The 27,609-nt window shown below is 45.7% G+C and overlaps 1 protein-coding gene across 3 annotated transcripts in view; it reads right to left on the reverse strand.

The window, feature by feature from the left end:
• The window catches only part of LOC139054096 (targeting protein for Xklp2 homolog), a 94,547-nt gene that overhangs the window by 14,521 nt on the left and 52,417 nt on the right, over positions 1 to 27,609 (reverse strand). For 2 of the 3 annotated variants that reach the window (XM_070530625.1, XM_070530627.1), the window contains one exon: positions 15,417 to 15,545. The exons of the other annotated variant lie outside the window; for it this stretch is intronic. In XM_070530625.1, the coding sequence (XP_070386726.1) occupies positions 15,417 to 15,545 (129 nt within the window). The remainder of the gene's footprint in view (positions 1 to 15,416; positions 15,546 to 27,609) is intronic. 3 annotated transcript variants of the gene reach the window in all.

Below are 27,609 nucleotides of genomic sequence, written 5' to 3' on the forward strand. Positions count from 1 at the left end.
ACAACAGCCCCCTGCCTCCCCTCTACCAGTGCCATGAGCACGACGGAAGACGGCGCACATCCTCCCCGCACAATTGAGCTGCCATCGTTGGCTCACCGTCGCACGCTTTGACTGGCACACACAGCATACAGCGCATGAGGACGATGTTATCACGAGTTGAGCGAGGAGGTCAACCAAACGCGCCTTCGTCTACCTTCCTCCTTCCCGACGCTTCACCTCGTTTCTCCTTTTTCTATTAAGTTTTCTATTAAGCTCAGCTAAATAAATGCTTTTTATGTCATTTTCCCCCTTTGTAAGTCAACTTCATTTACCGTTTTGAAGTAAGACATTTGGATGTGCCTGGTCATGTTGCCAATTGTTCTGATAAGATGAACAAATTTTCATTGTCTCTTCCAGTTCGTCTTAAAGGGAATCTACTGTATATTGATGACCTAGTTTGTACAGGACTCAGAAAAGCGAATGGCTCTAAAAATGGGACCAAACAAAAACTAGACAGCGCACTGTCTTGTGTCTTTTTGTTTATACTTGCAGACAACTTTCTGTGGCTATGAAGAGAAAGCTACAGAAGCAAAGCATGTACAAGTGAGAGTGCTTCTGAAAAGAGTCCCACGTTTTCATCCCCATCAGTTTAAGCTGGGGAAGAGAAAACATACACACCTTCTTAGCAACAGTTAAATAAGACAAAGCACACCACTGAATGTAAAGGTTTACTTATTTTACAGCTTTTCCATTCCGAATCTGGGCAAATGTGAAACTGTCGCACGTGGAAGCTGCGTTGACTCACTGTTGTTCCGAGAAACCAAAAGCACTGTCAAACGCAGGTGGACTACTTGGCGCGGTAACATATGTGCAGAAGCTCCGCCTCCGTAGCTTTCCCTTCATAGCCACAAAAAGTTGTCCACGAATATAGCTTCGTTTTTAGCAGTTTGTTTTTCCCAGCATTTATATAAGCAGCACCATTTGCAAACCTTTAGTGACCAACATAAACCATTGTGGCCCACCCTCTGCAGATACGCAGCAGCGTTTGCAAACCCATAGTGAACAACATAGCCCATCGTGGTGCACCCTTTGCAGACACTGTATAGGCTCGTGTAAGGGCTGCACCCATGTAAGGGCCACAGCCCCAACTTAGCAGCAGCAAAATTGGGAAAAAATGTAGTTTTTTACCAACCGAGAAGCAATCGCATTTGGTGCCCTGATGCCATGAGCGAGCATTGGTGAATTTGAAAGCGCTGCGCACTTCCACGTGCCGCTACTAGATGGCGAGAGCTGTGCATTGGCCTCTGATGCAATGGTACATCCGGGGAAGCGGGGGTTGTGCAAGTGTACAAGAACCAAATGGTTCGGTCTTGTGAAAGGGCCACACCTCGTCAAAATAGTGCAAAGGAGGTGCGGCTCTTACACGAGTATATACGGTATATACTGCCCATGCACGAGACATGTATTTTCCAGGCACAATATTCTCATCCACAGAATTCTTACTACTCAACAGCTTCATCTTTACCACTGCAAACCTCACTACTCGTCTAGTTTTCAGTGATGGCAGAAGCAATTGAATTGCAATAATACATTTCTTGGCGGTTAGGTGTGGGGTTGAGAACCATGAGGACAACAAAATTTTCTCAGAAATTCTTAAGCCTTTGAGTTCACAATCCTCCCCTTTAGACACCGCACTTAGAAGGAGGAATATAGTATGGGGAGATGAGCTAAAATCCACGCTGGGATTGGCAGTACACATGAAATAAATGAAATACTACATAAATTGCCAAACAGTTGGGTAAGGCGAATCCTATTTTTGCAAACGCTCCATAAAAACTTGCTCTCTATCCATTCTTTGTGAACGGAAAAAAGACTGTTTTCTTTACTCACTACTTGACGCAGAAAATGTTGAGGGGATGCTCGACTCTCACACGTACCCTGATGTCGTTATTTTCAACATGGCTCTCGCGTCTCCTGTAGTCTGGCTTCTCCGCTGGCAGTGGTTGGTGTGGTTGAAGCATATTACAAGAGATGGTGTGAGTGTTGTGCTGCAAACGCCACCTAGTGAAAGGTTTACTGGGGCATGAAAGGGAATAGGCTCTCCCTCTTTGTCTTGAGGTCGGCGAGCTGTGAGGTCATCTCGCACGCTCACCGACTGTTCGCGGGACCATCTCGAGAAAGGCTTCGAGATGGTCCTTCGAGAGGCATCTCGAGAAAGGATGGATGAGCACAATTGTTCAAACACAATGCCGTTCGCGTGGCAGTACAAGCGAATGATTAGGCATTGGTGTCCAACATGGGAGCGAACATATTCACTTGCTAACCAGTCGAGGTGAATCAGACTTCTTCGATTTGTCGCGCAGCCACTGGCATGTTCTGTGGATAGTAGTTTGGCTAGGAGGCATTAGCGTATGAAAGGCACAATAAATTCCCTTTTGATTGTTTGCAATAGTGTACTGTCGTACTTTTGTCCCAAGGGCACATGTGAGACCCCACAATGTAAAGAGAAAGAAAGGCACTAGAAGGAAAGGCAAAGCAAAAAGACTTGTTGCAGCCCAGGTAACAGCAGAGATAAGCATTGTTTTCCAACCAGATCTTCTAGCGAGTGGTTCGGCCACGGGTATGTACAGAAGAGGGTGGGCACTATTTTGCAAGTTGCCCATTACTCAATTGTGTTTCCGGCATTGTAGGCATGCTATATTCTTCTACATTTAAAGTACAGGACAGGGTGTCTAATAAGCTGACATTTCCAAATTCCCGAAGTTTTCCAGGTTTTCCCCGAGTGCCTTTGCAAAATTCACTGACTGACACGGAACTCTGTTTTACGTCAAGACGGGCTGACACCATGTTGCCCAATGCTGTCACTCTCTAGTAAGCAGGTTAAAAAACAAAAAAAGCGATTTAATCTAGCTTCATTAGTGAAGAGTACTGTTTATTTTATTCAATAAGAAAACAGAAGGGTGGCATTAGTAAAATGCAGGGCGAATAAAATATGTTCATAAAAGTGGCAAAGCCCTTGCAAATACGAAAAAAAAAGGTAAAGCCCATTGCGATTCGAGTCGAACATTTTCAAGTACGAATAAAAAAAGATGCATATAGAAGCAAATATTTTTGAATATGTGTCATTTCTATATACTGAAAGCAAGTGCATCGGTATGAGGACAGAACTTTGTCCCAAGTGTCACAAGCTGGAAACTCAATCTCAACTGTTCTGATGTATGCTCAGCCCATGCACAATGCCTCAGTATTGTGTGTCACTGCTTTAAAGAGTTTATTTTGGTTTAGATGAGGGACACCTGCATCTCGGCATCAGCCAACACTTTGTTTTTACAGTGGAGCTGTTAGAAGCTAGCTGGGTTTCTCTTGACATTCGCAGCTAGCTAGACGAGGAAGAGCTGAGAGAAAGTGAAATAAGAGTATAAAAAAAGCATCGCGCAACATAATGACGCGACAAGGGTGGGTGGAGCCTAGTGGGGGAGAAGGAGCAGCGGCCCAGATGCATGCCCTTTCCTGTGGCACGCAAGGCAGGGGGGTTAGGCGAGGCAGGAGGAGCGTTCTCCGGCAGCTGCCAGGGTGCCTCGATGTCCTTCTCGCGCGCCGCTCCGTACAGAGTGGAGACAATCGCGGCGTCTACTACGACATTGGCCATGCGAATCGCAGACACCGTAGGGATGCATTGCCGGCGCTCGTGTATATTGTGTGCGGTTTGGCACTACTTTACTGGCCTTCTCCAGCTCCACTGGTCTCTGGTGTTTGCAATAGCAGAGCCACGCATAATTTTTTGAGCTCAAGCTCCTTCAAAGAAGCAGCAGCACAATTCCTTTCCCATTCATTCCTCAATGCATCGGTCCTTTCTGTTCTCATCCTCCTTCAGCCCCATAGACCATTTGAAGCATCCTCTTGGTCAGTTGAACAGTGAACGTCTGAAAAATCAGGCAGTCCGAAAAAAAAAAAAAATGAATGCACGCCTTTTACTGCCCTTAAGGGTGCAAATCGCCACAGGCATGTCTGAAAAAACTCTGAAGGTGACAGGAGATGGCGGGCGCACACATGTACTATAGCTAAGGAATACATACTGTGTCCCGTGACAATTGCCCCTTCCCACGCTTAAGCTTCACAGCAATACTTCACATATACTTCACCGCGTATCATTGCTGTATTGAGGCAAAGCTAACTTTCGGTAACCGGTATTATGCAACGCGCTGTTTTTTCCGAGCTTTGAAGCCAATTGCGAGGATGACAAAGGCGGAGTCGGTGCCATTGCTGGCAGCGGCGAATTCTTTCAATGAAAAACACGGCACCGAACGGCAAGAAGCTTAATAGCGAACGTCGAAGCAGCTCGGCCTAGCGTTGGCGCGGTGGTGGCTACAGCTGCCAGCGGATCTGCGTGCGAGAGCGCAGGTTTGAGGCGCCAAGATAATCAAAATGGCGGCGGTGGTGGTTTCGATTAATGCCACTTTGGACCTGCAGTCAAGGCAAAAAGTCAGGAAAAGCAGACTGCGAAGGGTTCTTGTGTCCGAAAGTTCAGACGTTCTGATACATAGGTTCTATGGGGTACGTGGTGGTGCCGCGAAGCCGTCCGAATTATCGGGCGTCCGGAAAGTCGGTCGTTGACTGGACATAGGCCATTCCTCCAGCCGATGACACAGTGTCAATGACGTTTCGTTATGCTTCCTCTCTGTAACTCAAGCCAGCATTACTGCAACTTTTGTTCCCTTTCAATAAAATTGCAGCTAATTTTCCCTGATATAAGCCCAAATTCCTTGAGGTTTCCCTGCGTATTTCCATACTATGCAAAATCCCTGAGAATTCCCGGTTTTCCCAGTTTTCCTTGTTGGTAGACTCCCTGCAGGAACGACCCCTTGCGCTACAACTTCAATAGTATAATATCATGCAAGTTTCGCTCACTTTCAGTGACCTGCTGTGTGACTTCGTTGAAGAGATGTTTGGGGGGAACTTGCGAACATGGTATTATGTAGTCCTCATCCCATGAAACATATCATTATTTGATCAGATTTTGAATTGATGAGGCAGACAGCCCAAAGTAAGGCTACTTTTTGTGTTAGAAGCCTTTGTCCAAACTACGGCATCTTCATTTCAAAGCAAAGTAAGGGTTAGTAACTCCGAAACATTGGAAAGTGTTCTGTCTCCTGACACCCGGCTGTTCTGAAGACTGCAGAGACATTTTGTTAGGAGGGGTTTTCAGCAGCAAGCAGCATGTGTTACGACAAGGTAGGCGCACCTTCAGCTAAGCGACTGGCTACAGCCGTCTGAAGTTGAGGGATCTGGTAGTGATGAGACGCTCTCCCTATGTACATAATTTTTTGCCACCTTCATTCTTGACGCCTTTTATGCGCATCGTCAAGCTCTCCTCAAGTTTATTTACATAATGGAAGTCAGAGACACGAGAAAGAAAAAAAGGAGGGGGAGAGGGGGTGACTTACTATGCATTTTCTAAACAAGCAAGTTGCAATATTTTCAGAATGCTGCTCTTCCACGCAGCGTGGTCGACGATTTGATAAGGTACCAGAAATGAGAAGCTCTCCAACTACATGATGGCCTGGTAGGAAGGCACAATGCCCCAAACTTTCAGGCACGAGCTCGTCCCATCTTTCTCTGCGTGTGTAATGTTTAGCACGGATCCACCCTTAACAGTTATGGTTAACGCAATCCGGGCAGAGGCAGAGGCGTGCCTTGGGTGCGGCTGCAATGTTCTGCCTGCCACAGGCACTAAGCAACACCGTTCTGCTTTTCTTTCCGAAAGCGGCACACTCCTTGTGCCCATTTGGTGCAAGGAGTACGGTTCCTGCTGACAACTACCACTCCTCCTCCTCCATCACCTCTCTCTCTATACAACCTACATAAATATATGGAGGGTTAGACAAACTGCTAGCACTCCCTGGTCAATAATACTTTAACAATGAGGATGCACGTTCTTGTGTTGCGAAACAACACTTAACTTATGACAGAAGCTTTGCATTGCTATGGCATGCAGCCACTTCACATCAAGTGATACTAGCATCCTTATGCTATTTTTGAAAATGATGATATTAAACAAAAAAAAATTTCGAATATTTTATTTTATTTTTATTTACACATACTGCAGCCCCTGCTGGGGCTATAGCAGGAGTGGATAATACAATACATGAAAGAAATACAATAGGCAACAAAGAAAGTTTAGGCGCAGTGTTGAGGGAGTACAGACAAGAATTCATTTAATGGGAGAGAACAGTTGGTTCCTGGTAGCGAATTCCAGGCTTCAATTGTTTTAGGGAAAAAACTATACTTAAAAGTATTAGTGCGTGCAAAAAATGGTGTAATGTTAAGCGCGTGATGTCTCCTACTAGAAGAGATTTTTGCAAAGGTGATATATTCATTACTGGAGAGGCGACAAGATGAGTGAATAATGCCATGAAAAAATTTTAAGGAATGAACGTGTCGCTGTTCGGCGAGAGATGTCAGGTTGAGTGAAGACATGACTGACGATGGCGAGAACTGGTGGTCATAACGTCGGTAGACAAATCTGATCGCTTTCCTTTGTATGGCCTCAACTCTGTCTATTTCGTACTGCTTGTAGGGATTCCAAACGATACTACCATACTCAAGTATAGGGCGAATAATAGTTTTATATAACAGTAATTTAGTGTCGCGCGGAGAATTAGACAGAGTATGACGTAAATAACCGAGTTTTTGTAGAGCTTTAGTCGTAATGGAATCAATGTGCTTTGACCAGGACAGGTTAGTGGTGAGCGTGAGACCAAGATATTTATATTCAGAAACCCGTTGAATTAAATTATCATTAAATCCGTAGCTGAAAAGGAACGGGTTAGCTTTATTAGAGAAGGACATAACGACAGTCTTACGGAAGTTAATATTCATTTGCCATGTTTCACACCATTTAGCAAATCTGAGGAATGATTCACTAAGGCGAACATGCTCAGAGGGAGATGAAATGATGTCATACAATACGCAGTCATCTGCATACATTCGAATTTTAGATGATATCTCGTGTGGCAAATCATTAATAAATAGTAAGAAAAGTAGAGGTCCTAGGACCGAGCCTTGAGGGACGCCCGATGACACATCCACCACCGAAGAATTAATGGAGTTAAAGCTTACGAATTGAGTGCGGTGAGACAAAAAACTTTCTATCCAGTTCACTAATTGAGGGTTGTTAAGAATGGCATTTAGTTTGGACAGTAGTTTTGAGTGAAGTACGGTATCGAAAGCTTTGGAAAAATCTATGAATATAGCGTCAATTTGAAATCCCTTATCCAGGTTAGAAGCTATGTCATGCGTGAACTCGACAAGTTGTGTTATGGTGCTAAAACCGCGTCTGAATCCATGTTGCACATTAGAGAGAATGTTATTTGATTCAAGGAATTCCATGATGTGTTTGTATATTATATGCTCTAGTATTTTGCATGAATATGGTGTTAAAGATATTGGCCGGTAGTTAGAAAGATGCTGCTTACTACCTGACTTATGTAACGGAAGCACCTTAGCCATCTTCCATGATGAAGGTACTATGCCGGAAGTTAGCGATTTATTGAAGATAAGAGTGAGGTATCGTGAAGTCCATAAGGCATACCGAACGAGAAACAAATTCGGGATTCCATCAGGCCCTTCACTTTTCTTTGTATCAAGATTTAGTATGAGGTTTAAGACACCTTCTGCGCTAACCAAGACATCATTAATGGGGCAAGTCGGATGAATGTTTGGAAAAGGAGGAACAACATGATTATCGCAAGTAAAACCGGACTTAAAGTATGCGTTGAAGGCGTTCGAGATTAATAGTGAATCACTAGTCATTTCGTTCTTCACACATAAGGATGTACAAGAGGTGTCACGAGGAAGAATGGATCCCCAGAATTTACGCGGGTTACTTTTCAACAGAAGCGGTAGCTGCACGCTATAAAAAAAATCTTTGGCTGATTTGGTTTTTGTACAAAGATCCTCCTTCGCCTTAGCTAACCTAGCAGTGTGTACGGGGTTATGGGAGTCCTTCAAGCGTCGAAGCCTGCGAACATGACGTGAAAGATGTAGTATATCTCGGTTCATCCAAGGGATTTTAGTATTTTTCTTTGATACAATTAGTATTTTTCTTTGATATGAATTGATACATTTATATAATGTATGTTGATGACCTAGCTGGTACATGACTTGGAAAAAGAAGCAGCACTAAAAACGGGGCCAAACAGAAACTATACAGCGCACTGTCATGTGTCTTCTTGTTTGCAGGCCAGACTTGTTGCAGCCAAGTTAACAGTGGAGATAAGCATTTTTTTACAGCCAGATCTAGTGAGTGGTACGACCACATCTACGTACAGAAGAGGGCGGGCACTGTGTTGCAAGTTGCCTACCATTCGATTGTGCTTTTGGCGTTGTGGGCACGCTATATCATTCTAGGTTTAAAAATAAAAGAGCAAAACTTTGCACTACAACTTCGATAGTACCATATTGTTACGTGTGGAAAAACACAGATGAAAGGCTATCTACAGGGTATTTACACTGGAGCCAGACCACCAGGCCGACACTCACCTGCGCCAAGGGCACAGACCCACTTCGTTGTCGTTCTCGCAGCGGCTCGTCCCTTGAGCATCGCTCGATGATATCGTAATACTACCCCCCCGGCGGCAAAAGCGCCGTCACGGTGCTGTTAAATATCCAAGGCGCATGGAGAGTTGTATGGTTTGAGTCGGCTGACGTGGACAATGTCACTGGTTGTCACGGCGGAGGACGTAGTGGGCGTGGCTAGAGCGATTTCGTAGGTGACATCGGTTACTTGGCGAAGCACGCGATATGGGCCTGTGTAGCAGGAAAGCAGTTTTTCACAAAGGCCAACTTTACGCGATGGTGACCAAAGCAACACGAGGGTGCCGGGCACAAAATGGACATCATGGTGACAGAGGTCGTAGCGTTGCTTTTGTTTGCCTTGAGAGACTTGTAGACGAGTGTGCGCAAGTTGGCGAGCATGGTCAGCATGGGCGATAGCATTACGGGCATAAGCGCTAGTTGAAGCTGTGGTGGACGGAAGCACAGTGTCCAGTGGTAGCGTCGGTTCACGGCCATACAAGAGGTAAAAAGGCAAAAAGCCAGCTGTTTCGAGACGGGAAGAGTTATATGCAAATGTAATGTAAGGTAGAGCCTGGTCCCAGTCACGGTGGTCGTCTGAAACGTATTTAGATAGCATGTCTGTAAGGGTGCAGTTCAAACGCTCAGTGAGGCCGTTCGTTTGAGGGTGGTAGGAGGTGGTAAATTTATGCTGTATTGAGCAGGCACGCATGATGTCGTCAATGACTTTGGCTAAGAACGTACGGCCACGGTCTGTTAGCAATTGACGCGGAGCACCATGAATCAAAATGATGTCATGCAGGAGGAAGTCTGCAACATCAGTTGCGCAACTGGTTGGAAGAGCATGGGTTACGGCTTAGCGGGTCGCGTAGTCCGCCGCGACGGCAACCCACTTGTTTCCTGATGTAGATTCCGGAAATGGGCCGAGAAGGTCTAAGCCGACACAATGGAAGGGCTCGGCAGGGATGTTGAGCGGCTGCAGGTAACCAGCGGGGGGCTGGGAAGGCTTCTTGCGTCGTTAGCAAAGTTCACAAGCGGCGACGTAACGTCGTACGGAACGGGCAAGGCCTGGCCAGAAAAAACGGCAACTTACACGGTCATAGGTTCGAGATACGCCGCGGTGTCCTGCCGTTGGTGCATCGTGGAGCTCTTCTAGAACGGTTGAGCGGAGGTGTTCAGGTATGACAAGTAGGAACTCGGAGCCGTTCGGATGAAGGTTACGACAATACAGAGTACTGTCGCGGAGGACGAAGAGGCGTAGAGTGGCGTCGGCTGGAGGGTGTTCAAAACGGTCGATGAGTGCTCTGATGTAGGCGTCACGACGTTGCTTGTCGGCGAAATGAAGCAGCTGCGACACAGAGAATACATAAGCAGCACTGGTAATATTGGAGGAGTCAGGGTCGTCAACAGGGTAACGCGACAAGCTGTCAGTGTCTTGGTGCAGACGGCCAGACTTGTAGACCACGAAATACGAAAATTCTTGTAGTCTCAAAGCCCATCTACCAAGCCGGCCTGTAGGATCTTTTAGGGATGAGAGCCAGCAGAGAGCATGATGGTCAGTGACTACGGAAAAAGGGCGACCGTAGAGGTAAGGATGGAACTTCGCAACCGCCCAGACTACAGCAAGGCATTCTCGTTCCGTAATGGAATAGTTGCGCTCTGATGGTGTGAGGAGACGGCTCGCATAAGCAATAACGCGATCCTGGCCATGCTGACGCTGGGCTAAGACGGCACCTACACCATGACCGCTGGCACCTGTACGCAATTCTGTAGGGGCCTCAGGGTCGAAGTGGGCGAGAATGGGTGGTGAGGAGAGAAGAGTGACGAGACGAGAGAATGCGGCGGCTTCTGCAGTACCCCACGAGAATTGTACGCCTTTCTTCAAAAGATTAGTGAGGGGTCTAGCAATTGCCGCAAAATCTTGAACAAAACGACGAAAGTACGAGTATAGCCCGACAAAACTTCGAACGTCTGCGGCTGTCTTCGAAATCGGAAAGTCTCGGACAGCGCGAGTTTTGTCGGGATCAGGCTGTACTCCGGAAGCGTCAACGAGGTGGCCCAGAACAGTAATTTGGCGGCGGTCGAAACGACATTTGGACGAGTTAAGTTGCAGCTTCGCCTTTCGAAATACATCAAGTATAGCTGTTAGACGCTCAAGGTGAGTGTCGAACGTGGGCGAGAAGACGTCGTCGTCGAGGTAGCAGAGACATGTGGACCATTTGAAACCACGGAGCAAGGAGTCCATCATACGCTCAAAGGTGGCAGGGGCGTTGCATAATCCAAACGGCATTACTTTAAATTGGTATAGGCTATCAGGTGTGATGAACGCGGTTTTTTCACTGTCCATATCGTCAACAGCAATCTGCCAGTATCCAGAACGAAGATCAGTAGAAGAGAAATAGCTGGAACCGTGGAAGCAGTCAAGGGCGTCGTCTATACATGGGAGGGGGTAGATGTCCTTCTTAGTAATGTTCAGATGGCGGTAGTCTACACAGAAGCGCCACATGCCATCCTTCTTCTTAACCAACACTACAGGTGATGCCCAGGGACTCGAAGAAGGCTCAATGATGTTTTTGTCTAGCATTTTGTTGACTTCACTTTGAATTACTCGGCGTTCCGACGCAGAAACTTGATACGGTCGTCGGTGAATAGGAGTAGCATCGCCAGTAAGAATCCGATGCTTGACCGCGAGCGTCTGGCCTAAAGGGCGATCATTGAAGTCGAAAATATCTCTGTAGGACGCTAATACTTGGTAAAGGTCTTCAGCCTGCGCAGAAGAAAGGTCCATCGCAACCATTTTCTGCATCTTGGGATTGGCGGCCAAGGCTGGCACGATGGGCCTGCTAAGCTCGCAAGAAGCATCGGTCGATAAAGTTGCCACGTGATGGTCTCAGAGACAATTTACGTTGGCAAGGCAAATACCTTGCGGTAGAATTTGCTTTGCCAATCCAAAGTTAAAGATAGGCATGAAAGTGCGGTTCGCAGTAATAGTAAGTATACTGTGAGCCACGGTAACGTCATACTGTAGTGGAATGTCGGGCAGAGGAGTGACGAGGTACTCGCCATCAGGGACTGGTGAGGAAGACAAGAGTTCAATATAGGCTATTGATTTTGGCGGCAGGCAAATAAAGCCGGTGGGGCGCAGGCGGCACTGGGGTGTGTCAGAAGGTTCTGCGAGAATCGGCCACTCAAGGCGAAGGGTACTGGAAGAGCAGTCAATAAGAGCAGAGTGCGCGGAGAGAAAATCGAGGCCGAGAATGAGGTCGTGGGGGCAATGAGCAATCATAGTGAAGAGGACAGGAGAGTGGCGGCCGGCGATGCCGACATGTGCCGTACACATGCCGATGATAGGCACAGTACCGCTATCCGCAATGCGGACGACGCGTGCCGACGCTGGGGTGAGGAGCTTGTTCAGTCGTCATCGGAAGGCAGCACTCCTAATAGAAAGATGCACACCAGTATTGATGAGTGCCGTGACAGGGTAGCCATCAACGTCAACGTCAAGAAGGTTTTGGTTTGTGTGTAACTTGAGCAGAGGATTTGAGGGCAGGGTGGACAACGCAGCTTCACCTCCAGAAGCTGCGGTGCCTAGTTTTTCGGCTGGATCCGGGAGGCGGTAGGCGATGGAGAGAAGCGACGGGGTTGGGGCGAACGAGACTGATGGCGTCGACGTGAGGGAGAGCGGCTGTAGTGCAGGTTCGGGGCAGGAGCATCAGGGGCAAGGGGTTCATGGCAGGTGGCATAGGGAACAGAAGGTCCAAAGGGGCGGGAATGAGCGGCGGTGTATATCCGAGGAGGTGGTGGCCATCGGTTGCGGCAGTGACGAGCGACGTGGCCGATGCGACAGCAGTGGAAGCAGATCGGCCTGTCATCAGGAGTACGCCATTCGGACGGGTTGCGGCGAGATGTGGCAGAAAAGGACTGCCGGGGACAAGGAGGGCTGATAGAGAACTGAGGAACCGTGGGTGGAGACGAACACACGGAGTTGAGACCCATATTCTCAAATTCCTGTCTGACGACGGCCTGAATCGGCGCAATCGTGGTTGCTGGTGGATCGGGAGGCGTCGCGGAGAAAGCTGGGAAACAGGCGGCCTCGAGCTCGCGGTGAACAATACGGGTTACATCATCACAGGTGGTGGTCTGATGCGGTCGACCCTCACATGTCGACGTAGCAGCAGTGTTGGGTAGCCGCGTGATGTGATGTGTGATACGGTGGCTCTTAGCTTGTTCAAGGCAACGGCATTCTTTGATGATGGCGTCTTTGATGATCGGCAACCATGATGATTGGAGCAGTCGGACAAGCCGAAGTCGTGGCAGAGGCTGTCTCGTCACCGGGAGGCATGGTGACAAGCTTGATGTACCGACCACTCCGGAGTTCTGTGGTGAGGACGGGGATCGCTGACCTCCACCAGAATGTTACGTGTGGAAAAACGCTGATGAAAGAGGCTATCTACAGGGTATTTACACTGGAGCCAGACCACCAGGCCGACACTCACCTGCACCAAGGGCACAGACCCACTTCGTCGACGTTCTCGCGGCGGCTCGTCCCTTGAGCACTGCTCGATGATATCGTAATAATATTGCCACATGGTGTGGCGCAGCAAGAGACTGAAGAAGAGGAGAACGAGATTCGTCTTGGCATCGTGCGTCGCCGCTTGTGTTTTTGTAAAGTGCAATCGCCTGTATCTTGATTCAGCTTGTATACTCCAGCAGGATATACGCGACAATTTGGTGGAGGTCCGGGGTACGCTCAATTTATGCAGAAGACCCCACTGGGCAGCAAGAACCTCGGCCAACAGTTGGAGTTGACTCCAGCTCACTGCACAAGCCGGCGAATCCGAGGCCTCGCCCCAGAATTTGGAAACCTCCAGGAAAAAGTGATGACTGCGACCACTGCAACTTCTACGGAACGGGTGACACCAACTTACCTAACGCTGCTGGACCCCGAAGTGCCGACGGCTTTTCATGGCGACACATTTGAAGACGTGGAAGACTGGCTGGCGGAGTTCGAGCGCGTGGCTGCATTTAACGAGTGGGACAACAACGCCAAACTCAGGAACGTCTACTTCAGCCTCCAGGATGGTGCTCGCACGTGGTTTATGAACCGCGAGAGTGCCCTGTCATCCTGGCCTGAGTTCCAGCGCAAGCTACTGGAGACTTACTCCAGCACCGATCGCCGAGAAAAAGCGGAACGGGCCCTTCAGTCACGCATCCAAAAGCCAAACGAGAGCATCACGATGTACGTGGAGGACATGAGACGCGTCTCTTTCAGCGTGCCGATCCGAGCATGTCGGAAGAGAAGAAGGTGCGTCATCTGATGAGAGGCATAAAGGAGCAGCTCTTTGGTTGTCTTGTTCGGAATACGTCTACATGCAAGTTCGACTCACTTAAGGTGACCTGCTGTCTGGCTTGTTTGAAGAGATGTTTAGGGGGAACTTGCGATCATCATATTACGTAGTCCTCATCACATGACGCATATCGTTATTTTATCAGACTCTGGAAATGATGAGGCAGACAGTCTGAAGCAGGGCTGCTTCCTGTTTAGGAAGCAGCCTGTATGAAGATTACTGCATCCGAAGTTCGCAGTAAAATAAGAGCCAGTAGCTCCGAGAAATTTGAAGGTGTCGCGTCTCCTGAAACCCCTCTATTCTGAAAATTGCAGAGACGTTTAGTTAGGATTGGCTCTTCGCAGCAAGCAGCAGGTGTTACAACAGGGTAAGTGAGCCTCAGCTAGGCAACTGGCCACGGCCGTCTGGCGTTGAGCCATTGGGCAGTGACGGGACGCTCTCCCTATGTCCATAATTATCCACCAACTTCGTTCTTGATGCCTTTTATGCACGACCATCCCCTTTCTCCTCGTATCCATCACCCCACTTCCCTTCTTAAAATTCTTTCCGTTAGTCAACGTCGCACTCTTCAACATTCACTGGGTTGTTTAACGGTGCAGCGGACTCTAATGTGCCTATATTTCTGTTTCTGCATGGACTGCAGGGCCATTGACCTACCTGCCCTCCCACCTGTTTGCTGTGGCAGTTTCTTAGCTTCCCTGGCGCAGCATCTTCATCCTTGATATATCTTGCCATGTGCAAATCAGCGTTCTGTAGGTCTTTCTTTCTTGTCCCATATTTTGCCATTTTCATTCTTAACAGTGTGTACAAACTAGCCTCTTCTCAAGTTTATTAACATAATGAAAGTCAGAGACAAGAGAAACAAAAAAAAGAGGGGGGGATGCTTATTATATACATTTCTTAGACAAGCAATTCGCAATATTTTCGAAATGCTTTCCTTCAGCGCAGAGTGGTTGACGATTTGGTCAGGTACCAGAAATGAGAAGCTTTTCGACAACACGAAGACCTGGTAGGGAGCAACAATGCCTCCAAGTTTTATGCATGCGCTCGTCCCATCTTTATCTGTGTGTGGAAATTTTAGCACTTATACCCTGTCAGCAGTCATGGTGAGCACGATCTGGGATGAGGCGCACCATGAGTGGGGCTGCAATGTTCTGTGCATGGGAGAAGAGATCGTCCCCATGACCCCCCCCAACCCCTTTCGGACCCCCACTAGCCCTCACCTTGCTTTCACATTCAACCTTGCCCATTCTTTCAACCATGTTGCTTTCTCAACCTGCCTCCTGAAACTTTGTTCCGTGGGGAAGGGGAAGGGAGGGGGGGGTCATCAGAAAATTTCGGAAGGGTTAATTATTATTACCATTTTTCTTCTCTAGTCCACATAACGTCAGATGTTCCATGATGTTCATGATGTTCCAGTTTTGAGAAATACAGTATGTAGCGATTCTATTGTATTTGAAAGTTAAAAAGTTACTTGAAGGGACTGCTTGGTCGCTAAGCAAAAGCGCCAGGTACCTTTTTTTCCGCCTCTGTGGACTTCGGGTGCCGCTCAACTGGCTTTGTGTACTCAGTCGCTACAGACTTGCTTCTTTGGCAAAACTTTTGTCTCTGACCGGGCACAGGTTTTGAGTGCGACTTGCAAGGCTGAAAGGCAAGATCAGATAAAAGTGCATATGAAGCTGGCAGTGGAAACAAAAGCTCACAATTTGTTTAACAGCTCTTGCATTAAAACTTGCCTGGCTGGTGCATTAAGAGAACATAATTCCCACCTCCTTATATGGGAAGACCTAAAGCTGGCCAAGGTACTACTCACAGTACTTGAAGGGACCCCTGAGCACATTAAACAATTTTGAATGAACAAGTACAGCATATGGGTGTAACAATATTTGCTGAATCTTGGAGCAATTGGAGTGATGGAGACCCAACGTGTTCAAAAATAGAGCCCACACACAGTCACCAACACTACCATTATTCTACTCTAGTCGATGTGACGTCAGCTGCATTTTCATGACATTGGTGTCGTCCTTGTGCCACTTCATTGATCATAACAATGCTGTGGTTAAATACTTAATCTAAAACCGTACATTTCAAAAGGCATCCAGTAAATATCTGTATTGGTCCCTATCAATATGAGTGCAAAAATCCGACACTTCATTAACAATTACAAAGTGAATGACATTTGTCTGAGGTCTAGAGAACAGCCTGGAGCTGGTTCACCAGTAATCCTATTTGTAACGACTTTTATGGAGATCAGTGAACATGGATGTAAAGGAAGTGAGGGTTATTAAAATGTTTTTTGGACCCAATGATTATGTACATATTTCTTGAAGGAGAGACAGTTCTGCAAATGAGATCACACTGCTGTGTTAACTTGTGTATATGATTCCCTATGATTCTTTAGCGTGTTCACTGCAGCGTGGGTCAATGATGGGTCATTTTGGTTATTCAGTGCAGTTGTGGAAACGCAGGTCTTCCCTGCAGTGCGGAAGCTATATCTGTGAAAAATAATTGCTGGGGATAAATTTTTATGTCCAGATGAATATGGCAAGCAGAAACTATTGCTGAGCAGAAATTCAAAGACCCACTGGCAATGTATAATATACTGAGTGAAAATGCAGAGTGGAGAGATGCTTCACACCTTCCCATTTTAAGGAAGTGCTCATGCTTGTATATCTGTGCTTGCAACAGTGAAAGCATCAGCTTTCATTGTTGGTGCCTGCAACACACAAGCTTGAACTGTCCATGTTTGTCTGTGTTCTTGTGCTGCCTGTGCAAACAATCTGCTAGTGCATACCTGCCAAATGCGAGCTTTAAAATTAGTAAAACTCCCATGGACATGACACTGAAAGGTGTAGGGAGTGGAAACAGCACACCTCCTTATAAAGTTTTTTGAAGGGAAAAAAAGAAAAGAAAACAGTTTCCTATGCATGAAAGATACAAAATATCCATGAGAAAGATTGCCATCCTTTGTACAAACTGTAACTGGTAATGTAGCCCAAAGCAACTGGTTATATAGTCATTGCCTATAGCACACAAATTTTTGTTCTCCGATGTGCAAGCACAACATTCAGAACTGTAGATAAGTCCAGATTAGTGCATGCTATGCTAATATTTGTATCAAGGTACTTCAATAAAGGCCTTAGATGGGGCACGCTTGTTGGCCAGCTAGCACATGTCAGCGTGAAAGCCTATTCATGGTGTCGTCTCTGCTCTGGAGTCTAAGAGCTGTGACACAGTGCAAGTGGGATAGGAAGCAATGAGTGACATCATTTAAGTATAAAGAAGCAGTTGACAAGTTACAGCTGCGGCAGAAAAGGGCCACCACCTCCAACAACAGAAGACGGCAGTGTTGGGGAAGACAAGCTGGCGGTAAAAGAGCAACAGCTAAACAAAATAAAATATTTGGTTTTCATCATCTGTACAGTTAGTCTTCTAGCACCCTGAAGAGCAGACACCACGGTTTTACTGCTTCAAGAGATACAGGCAACTGTCAAGGCTGGTTAAAGAAGACAGTGAGACCAGACTAGATGCGTTTATCTACTGCCTGGTCGGGATGCAGGAAATGGTGGCAGTCTCAAGCTTTCCGGATTATGACAAGAAAAAGAAGACAAAGTGGCAGAAGGATTAGTATAGAGTCATTTTGAGGGCAGAAGAAATGTTACTTATGAATGTGCAAAGTTTCATCAATGTAAGCAAGAACTCGCAGAAACTGGCAGGGCTTTTGTGAAGGCGCTGCATAGATGCTGTTGTAACTGCTGCTCACTGAGATTACAACACGCTAGAGGACAAACTGGCACAAAACCGTCTGGTGGTATGATTGTGGGATGCACAGCTATCTGAAGCGTTAGCAAATCTGACTTAATGTGGCAGATGACAGTAGAGAAAGCACGTCAGAGAGAAGCTGTGTGATGACAACAAGTAATGGTGTGATCAGAGGACAAAATGGGCAGGTTATATGTTGACACAGGGAGAACACCAAACAAAAACCAACTTTAACTACAGAGACACTGCAAATGAAACTTCAGAGAGGAAAAAAAAGGGTGCATCATGGGCGTGGAGGACACGAGTCTCCCAAAAGAACCAACTGCCTTACATCTACTTCCGGATGCAACTCCTGTAGAAAGAGGGGTCACTAGGAGAAAACATGCGTTTAAGAAAAATGTCCAGAAGGCGACTTAAGACAATAAGGTATTGCCACAGGTATGAATTCTTGACGCAATAACGCATCAGTACAGAGAAAAGATTTCACAATGGAGAACCAGTAAGCTTCAAATTAGACGAGTGAAGATGTCAGTGCTATACCGGCAAGTGTGACACACATGACTGCACTTTAAACCACTAAGGCAAGATTGTTAGCTGCCAGTGGACAGGCAAAAGGGTGCGAAGAGAACTGGAAGCCACGCTCACCTGCAGGAGAAGCAGCTCAAAACATTATGTATTTGTAGTTTAAGGCCTAAAAGAACTTCTGGATCGATGAGCAAGCCTGGTCCTCAAGATAGTAGAGCAAGTAGTGACAGAGGACACGGAAGCAATGTACACGGTAATGGCAGGCAAGTACAGCATCAAGCTCAATGCGTTGTGTTGGCTTCAGTGGCACATAAGCAACTAAGGCTATCATGCACCAAACACAAGGTATAGATTTTTTAAAGGGATTGGGTCCCCTCAGCAAGTCGTTGCCTGGGTAAGGGCACCGAGTATCCCAAGAAATTAGATAGACTCCAGCGTTCTTAGACATGAGAAGGTGGATAAGGTTTTTCATAATACGTAACGAAGCATACATGCAGCATTTAGAGTTTTTCAAAAGCCCCAGCTTGCCTGAAAAAGCTAAAAAAGGTGCATTTTCTCCTAAAATCAATGCTGGATAAAAAGGAATGTTCCATTGTAAAATGTTTTTTCATCGGTGTTTCGAGTTTTGTGCACGAGAATAAAATGCGATTTACTGTCAGTATTTTTCACAGCCAGGCTTGTTTTCTTTTGTCAGAATGTAGCTGTGTGTGAGGTGCGTGTGTCTAAAGCACAAGCGACACAATACTATAATTAAAAAAAAAAAAACGTTGCTGATGTGAGCATGACTTCCATTCTCCTAAGATGGGTTTTAGCATTTGTAGCTTGTTATTTAGTTGATTACTTCCTGCAGACTGCCATTTGTCCATAAGTTTGCTGTGTACTAACTTCATGCAATCTGTACGGGGCATGTTTATTTTCTCTATATCACAGTTGCGAGTCTGTGCAGCGCATACGGCTGCTCTCTTATTGCCATCAATTCCTACGCAAGACTCGGAACCCAACGGAGTTTTATGTTATGTCCTTGTGTCGCGACCCTCGTTATTATGTATTACTTCCCCAAGTAACGGCATGACTGCATTTCTAGAGTGTAGTGCTCCGATTACACTAAAGGAATCACTGTAGGTATGTCTGTTCTCTACGTTTTCGTGTATTATTTTCTTCACAACTAGCAACACAGCTTAACACTCATTATTAAATATTGATGCACACTGAGAAAGTCTTGCCATTTTTCTCCAGCTCCCTCCACTGCTACACTTCCGACATAAGCTGCGGCTTTGGAACCATCTGTGAAAAATTCAGTGTAGTTATCGTATCTTTATTTATGTGCGAGATATTCTTGTATGCAGTGCTTTCTTGGGGTTTGTCTTTTGTTGAATTTTGTAAGAGTGAGATCCAACATTGACGGAAAACTGTACCATGGGGGCAGAGCAACATAGTTTTTTGCAGTGTCAGGTAATGTGCCCAATAAATGCAGTTCGCTGCATATCGCTTGAAAGCGCAGAAGGAACAGCTTCGTTGCTTGTGGTCTCAATTGGTGAAGAGCATTCAAGGACAACTTGTGACGATCGGATAACACAGATGTGTTCACGCTCTGATTCTAAGAACATATGTGCATGTGAGTGTTACTCTTCTATCGTCAGCGAGGGCTCATTTGCTTTTACGTACAGACTTACTACAGGGAACAATCGTATGCTCCCCACGAAAGGCACAGACCTAGATTATGAACTGGATCTAATCGTTTTAAATATGAGGGTCCTGCTGAACCATAGACTGTGCTCCCGTAATCTAGACAAGAACGTACCAGAGAACGATAAATATGTAGAAAGCATATGCTATCAGGCCCCCAGCGCTTCTTTCAGAGTACTTTAAGCATGTTAAGAGCTTGAGAAGCTTTGACTTTTCAAACTGTTGATGTGTGGTAGGAATGCAAGTTTTTTATCAAATGTAATGCCTAAAAATTTGTGTTCTTGGTTTACTGGGAGTACTGTTTTATTTAGGTACAGGGAAGGATCAACCTGTAGGCCTCTTTTTAGAGAGAAAAAAAAGCAACTGTTCTTTGTGGGAAAAACAAATCCATTTCTGTCTGCCCAGATCACAGATTTGTTCAGTGCGAGTTGTAGCTGTCTCTCACATGTTAGCAAGCTGGAGGATGTGCATGCAATTTGAAGGTCATCGACATAGACAGAATACATAATAGACTCTGGGATTATTTTTACTATGAAGAGTGTAGTACTTAAAATACAACCCTGCAGCACTCCATTCTCCTGAGTGAAGTTCCTCGAAAGGGTTGAACCAAGGAGTACCTTAAATGAACCATCGGAGAGGAGGTCTTTCAGGCATTTCAGCATCCTGCTGCGGATTAAGTCTGCAAGGTCACGAGGAATCCCAAACGTCCAAGTGGTATCGTAAGCTTTTTCCATATCAAAAACCGCCAGACAGTGTTGTTTATGTATGAAAGCTTCTTGGACTGTGTTTCCAAGGCAAATGAGATGGTCAACTATTGAGCATGCTTTTTTAAAACCACATTGGTGGACATCGAGAAGTTCACAGAATTTGAGTATAGACATTAACCTAATACATATTCAGAATGCATTCGAAGGATTTGGCGAGACAATTTGTGAGAGCAATGGGTCTATAACTACCTGGGGAGGTTGGCGGCTTTCAGAGTTTCAGGAATGGTACAATTATAGCCTTTTTCATGCTTCCGGTAGTTTTCCTGCCGTACAAATTTTGTTAAACCTTAAAAGTGCCTTCACAGCAGATTCTGAGATGGGCTAGCATTTGATAATATATTTCGTCAGGTCCTGGTGCAGTCTGTTTACCGGCAGCCAGTACATTTTGGAGTTCATGCACTGGAATTAATGTATAATAAGGCTTGTTCATGCTGCCACTTGTCGGAAGTCCTTGTTTTTCAACTGTGTCCTTGTACTTTAAAAAAGACTGTCTAGTGAAAGGAACTTAATACTGTAGAGATATGTTGGGCTAGTTTGTCTGCCCGTTTGTCAAAACTTGTTTGTGTACCGGGGGTGCCAAAAAAGGGATTGTGTAGGGGGAGAAGCTACCGTTTAGTTTATGAACTTGCTCCCACATTTTTTTCGATGTGATGGAACTATTTATAGATGATACTTAATTTTTTCCAGGAATTTTTCTCAGCACTGCGACGGATGTGCCATGCTTTAACTCTTGCCTTCTTGAAATCGATAAGGTTTTCATGCGCTGGATACCTACGAAAAATTCCCCTTGCTTCATTTTATTTCTTTTTGGCTTCCTTGCATTCTCAAGTGTACCAAACTGTCGTTTTCTTGTACTATCCCAGAGAACTGATGGATTGCTATGCGTGTGGCATCTATGACACAGGTTGTGATTATTTCATTTAGTTCATCGACACTAAGAATATTGGAAAATGTTTTATGGAGACTGGGTTTTTCTTGAAACAGTAACCAGTCGGCTAGGTGGAGCTTCCAGTAGCGGTGTTTGCTTGGAATGGTTTGTGGTGGGGTTGACAAACTTATCTTAACAGGAAAGGGATTGTTTCAGTAAGGGGTTATCAAGAACATCCCAATTAAAATCTGTGAAAACTGATGGAGAACTAAAAGATCAATCTAAACAGTTCATTTTTCCTGAGCTCGGCGAGCAGTATGTGGTTTTTCCTTTGTTAGCATACATTATTGCACAACGTAAAATCTACTAAAACACGACATTTAGTGTGTTTGCTCACTTCCCCAAAGTTTGGATTAGGCATTAAAGTCTCCAACAAGGAGGTACAGCCCTGGTAGTTGTTTTAAAAGTGATTCTGAGTCATTAAGTGCAACTGTTAGGTGTGGTTCAATATATATAGAACATGTTGTAATTGATTTAAAACAAAGCACCGTGACTGTGACAGCTTCATGTTTGGTTTTAAGCTTCACTACGCAAGTTGCAACACGACTGTCTATTATAATCACGACACCTCCAGAGAGCCTACCTGCTTGCTCTTGGTTGCACCGAAAGACCTTGTACTTACTTAAAATGTTTTTGTGTTGAGTACCTAGGTTTGTCTCTCAGAGACATAATGCTGTTGGTGAGAATTTATGATGTCTTTGATGTCACCTAGATTATGAATCAGGCCTCTGCAATTCCAATGGATGATGAAAGTAAGTGTAAAGCAATTAAAACTGTTAGCTTATGGGTGTGAGCTTAGAAGTTGTAGGTGACATGTATTAAAGAATTGATCACTCTCATCAAGGGCAGTAACCATTTAGGTTACCTGTCCCTTTTTCGGCACACTTAAATAAGTATGTCCTTCTTGGCGCAATCTATGGTGCGCAGATCTTGCGGCGTCGATGACGCCGGTTTTCAGGTCGACCTCTACGATTGAGAGCCAGGCGCCAAGATGTGCGTCTTGGGCCATGGAATTCAGTTTTGGGCCCTGTGACACTGTGGTCTGCTGGCCTGTCTTTGATGTTGATGGAGCAGCACTGGCTGCTGCCACAAAGGGGGTGGGTGGAGTTTCTACAGGAACAAGGTGTGCAAACCCTGTAGACTCTGGAAACTGGTGTGGTGCTGCCCCCTGCCACGACGCAATGGCAAAGCTTACTTGAGGTAAGTGCCCTAGCCTTTTCCTCACTCCATAAAATGAGGTCTTTTACGGTGATCGCGACAATTTTTTTTTCTCTCTTCCAGCAAGGGCAGCTCCGTGAGAAGCTGGATAGTCTCCCTTGCAATTGACAGATCGTGCAACAGCATTGATATTCTAGATGGATGGTCGTTAGCACTGCCCTTCACACATGTTTCTTTTTCTCTTCATGATTGTGATGCATGCCCAAACCTCTGGCACTTGAAGCACCACCTCGCGTTCAGTATGTATGATCGGACGTTGATTTTCAAGTATCCTGCATTGAGTGAAGTGGGCACAGTACTGGTACAAAATGTGAGTATTACGTGTTTCGTGAGGATCTGTTGGTTGTTTCACCGGAGTGTTATTCTCTGCACCTTTATCATACTTTGCTCCTGGAATCCCTTATGGAGCTCTTCGTGACTGAGGTTCAGGAAATCCTCTTGCGATATTACTCCCCTGCTTGTGTGGAGTGAGCGACGTGGAGAGATTGTGACGTTAATGTCACTGATACTTGTCAGTTAAGCTATCTTTTCAACTTGACCTTTCTTTGTCAGCATAAGGAGCAGGTCTTCGCTTGCCAACTTCGAGGCTTTGTAGTCTCGTCCAATCGTGTTTGCTAGGCATTTTGATACGAGGAAAGGTGACAGTTTTCTTACAATTTTGTTGCCTTCACTGTGATGGACATGGCACTTTGGGAAGGTGCCTTCGTTTGGCTTCAAAAAGAATATTGCTTCGTCGCATCCTGTTTTGGAGGGCAATCTTGGAAAGGAGGGGGGGGGGGGGGGGAGCGTTTACATGTAAACCCTGGAAAATTCAGCGATGATGGTAGCCATCCACCACAGAGCCCAACAAGAGAATGCTACTAAGTTGGCATAATACCTGCAGACACCAGCCACGCATTGCCGCTGTAACTTGATATAGATGCACCCAAGACTGGATATACTACACACGGTTAACCCTTGCCATCCAGAAGTTTGGAAGTGATAAGAAGTGAAAAGAAGACAGGAAAGATGAAAAAGTGAGAGTGAAAGACTGAGATTGGAGAGGAGGACGGGGAAAGGCAACTGCAGATTTCCTCTAGGGTGGGTCAGTCTGCAGGTGCTGTCTATGTGAAGCAGAGGCCAAAGATCTGTGTTGCCTCTGCTGGGGGGCCTTAAAGGGACTGACAACCGATTTTTAAGGACCTAGCTTTTTATGACGCAACGCAAGGCTCGCCCTTGGTAGTGTTTACATCTGCAGCAGTTACTTCAAAAAGCACGTGGATATTTACTAATCACAACTTTTCGATCTGAGCAGCCTCCAAAAAAAGTAAGAGTCCCTCCTCCAGCTTTGCAGCTCCAGCTCCAGCTTTCCAGCGTTGCTGGAAAGTGAGCGCGATGTCGATAGCCCACCTTGCAAATTGTGAAAGCCACCTATCGTTCTGCTTTCACAGGAGTGAATGTAACTGTGGTTAACCACCTACATTTTGACCTTCTCAACCACTTTTGAAAATAAAAAGCTGGTGCGCTGTGGTCTGTGTCCCTCTCTTCGTCCTGTTATTTAGCACTGTTTACTGCTTGTAATCATGAACCAACCAGCTCAAATGCGTACTCTACTACTCTGGTGCAATAAGTTAGCATTTTTGTGAAGATATTTCATATATTTGAACCGCGTTTTCCCCCAAGTACATGCCTACGTCATGGCTGGCTGGCCCCTGTTGTCGTTGTTCTGTCGATAGACGAGCCAAGTCAACTCATCGAAAACGAAAGCAGCGCCACTTTTCTGCTCAATACAAATGAATGCTTATCTGCACATTACAAGTCCAGAAAAACTTATAATAATAAAAAAACCAGGAACCGCTTACACTAGCAGAAGGTCATGTGGTGGACCACTTATGCAGGTTCATGTTTCTGCAGCGTGGGGCACCAAAGGTCATTTTTCAATAATTTTAGTGATGATTTAAAAATATAAATCCATGTTTAAAAAGAAAAACATGGTTCATCTTATCCACTACGATATGGAATCATTCCATCAGCAGGGTTATCTCGATTCATGTTCTGAGCAGTTGTCTGTCCCTTTAAAGGCCCATTCAGCTGGCATCGGCTCAATCCTCAGGATCCCCTTTTCCCCACACTTGGGTAAGCCGCGACGGCTACACATGGGAGGCTCCAACCCTCATGTGCTTGGGTCCCTTGTGTCACAACACACCAAACGCCTACTGACGCAGACACCCCTGCAGGGCAAACTCGAAGTGCATGCGAGCCGAGTGTCTGAGGAGATGTCACGCAGAGTGGCCCTTCTGTTCTGGATAAGATTAAGTAAAAAAGAGTAAAGATCTAACCCCACAGTGCTCAACCATGGTGGAAATTCCTAAAGCAAGTGGAGGAGTCAGAATTTGTATAGAGCTAACAAACCTGAACAAAAGCATTGAAAGGAAAAGCGTCATCTTCCATCTGATGAGGTGACTATGTCACCTCTCAGAGTCAAATGTTTTCTCAAAACCAAATGCGAAGGCTGGATTCTGGCAGATGTAGCTAGCAGAAGATTTGCAAGTGCTCAGCACATGCATGAAAGCCTTTTGGAGGCTTTGCTTCTTATGGCTGCCCTTTGGTATCTGATCTGCACCATACCATTTTCAATGGCGTGTAAATCAAGAGTTGGAGTGTATACCAAAAGTGTTGTGCCACACAGATGACAATTTTGTCACTGGAGGGGATCTGTCAGATCACGACAAAAGGCTGACAAACGACTTAACATTGCTGGAATCACACTGAATGATAAGTGTGAATTCACGATGACATAAGTCAAGTTCCTTGGACACATCCTTAGCGCTGACGGAGCTTAACCTGACCTTGAAGTGAGGAATATTGTAGATGTGCACTTACCAGTGTCTGGCACTCCACCAGGTAAAGAAAGAAAAAAATGAGATTATAGATACAATACACACATGGTATTACCTTCAAACAACAGCTTATAGCACCTGCAGACACATCCTCATTAATCAAGGAGCAGTGCTGCTGCAGAAGGAGAGGTAGGAGCTAGTGTATCCAGCGACTTTCACACCAAATGGCCGAAGTGAAAATGAAAGCAGGAGGTGTACACAGTCACACGGGCCTGTGAGCTCTTTGAAATGTTTCTTTTGAGGGTCTGAGTTCCATCTGCAGACTGACCATCGGACTTTCATCTCATTGGTGGACAACTGTGAGCTGGATACAATTCTGATGTGCATTCAGAGGTTCAAGTTGAAACTAGTGCGTTTCAAGTACTCTATAGAGCATTTTCTTGGCAAAAAGCTGTGGACAGCAGATGCCCTTTTGAGGCCCCCCAGTAGAGGCTCCAGAAAAGAGGGAAGAATATCTGGAAGACTTTGTGCACTTGATGACTAGTTCTTTACTTGCTCCTGGTGACTATTTCAATAAAGTTCACAGTGTGCCGAGACGAGGCCCTGGGTGTTTCAAGGTAAAGTATTATTGTGCAAGGAACAAAAATAAGATGCAACTCATGCTAGAAATTGTGTCTTATAATAAAGACAGACAGTATTACAATGCCGGGTGGTCTCCTAATGAAGGACAGCAGGCTTGTAATCCCTAAGCCAATGAGGGCAAGTGTCCTTGGTCAGCTACTTGCAGGATACTAAGCAGTATCAAAATGCATAAAAGGTGCGAAAATGACTGAGTGGTGGCCAGTTCAAACTTCTCAGCTCCAGGCAGTGGTTACCAATTACATGAACTGTGTAAAGGAGCATGTCCCAGGAGAGATACGTTTATTGGCTTCAGTGCAATCAGACTGTCCAAGGCAACCAGTGCCAGCAGACCCAGTTGAACTGAGAGGCAAACTACTTGGTTGTTCTAAAAAAAAAAAAAAATAGATTATGAGGTTTTACATGCCAAAACCACTTTCTGATTATGAGGCACGCCATAGTGGAGGACTCCGGAAATTTCGACCACCTGGAGTTCTTTAACATGCACCTAAATAAGTACACGGGTGTATTCGCATTTTGCCCCCATCGAAATGCAGCCACCGTTGCCGGGATTCGATCCCGCGACCTCGTGCTCAGCAGCCCAACACCATAGCCATTGGTTGTTATAGATTGCTATTCAAGGCACTGTGAAATGTGCTATTGAATTGGAATGAAGTGTAGTACACTTCATGGTGGTGGAACACATCCTGTGTTCCAACACCAGGTCCAGTTCCATTATGCCCTGGTGTTGAGGTATGCTTTGTCCCTACTCAATACGATTGACCAACAAGCCCACATCACCACACTTGAAGTGTGCTGTTTACACCAAACATCACAGAACATTGTCTTCAAATCTGTCTCTGCACACCGCGGTAGACAACGCTGCCCAAAAGTAAGGGGAAAATTGAACACATTGCTAAAGTGGCTAAAGATATCAAGAAAGCACAAAATCCATATTTGGCAATGTTAATCTGCAGATCAACTCCAGACCCCTTTTGGTACACCAGAGTCCAGCTGCTAATGGCACAACAGCTATGCACAGCACTACCTGCATTACCATTACAGTTGAGGAAAAAATGCCCAATCATGCTGCCTTCAGAAAAAAAAAAAAAAAAATAGATGAAGATAAGTGAAGACAAGCCGAAGTCTACAACCAAAGAGACAAAGCTAATAGCTGTGATGAGTTGCCCGTTGGCGGTTTTGTCTGGTACAGAGATGCCAGGACTACAGGTAAGGCTGTCAAAAAAATAAGCAATCGAAGATCTCACTTGGTGGAGACACAATCAGGACAGCTAGTTCATAACTACTGTCACTTGGTTCGAGTACCAGCATTACAACCAAATTTCCAGGACACATGTCTGCAGGACAGCCAATATTGTGGCAGC

The sequence above is a fragment of the Dermacentor albipictus genome, chromosome 1 (genome assembly GCF_038994185.2).
Source record: "Dermacentor albipictus isolate Rhodes 1998 colony chromosome 1, USDA_Dalb.pri_finalv2, whole genome shotgun sequence".
In the NCBI taxonomy this organism is placed as follows: Eukaryota; Metazoa; Arthropoda; class Arachnida; order Ixodida; family Ixodidae; genus Dermacentor; species Dermacentor albipictus.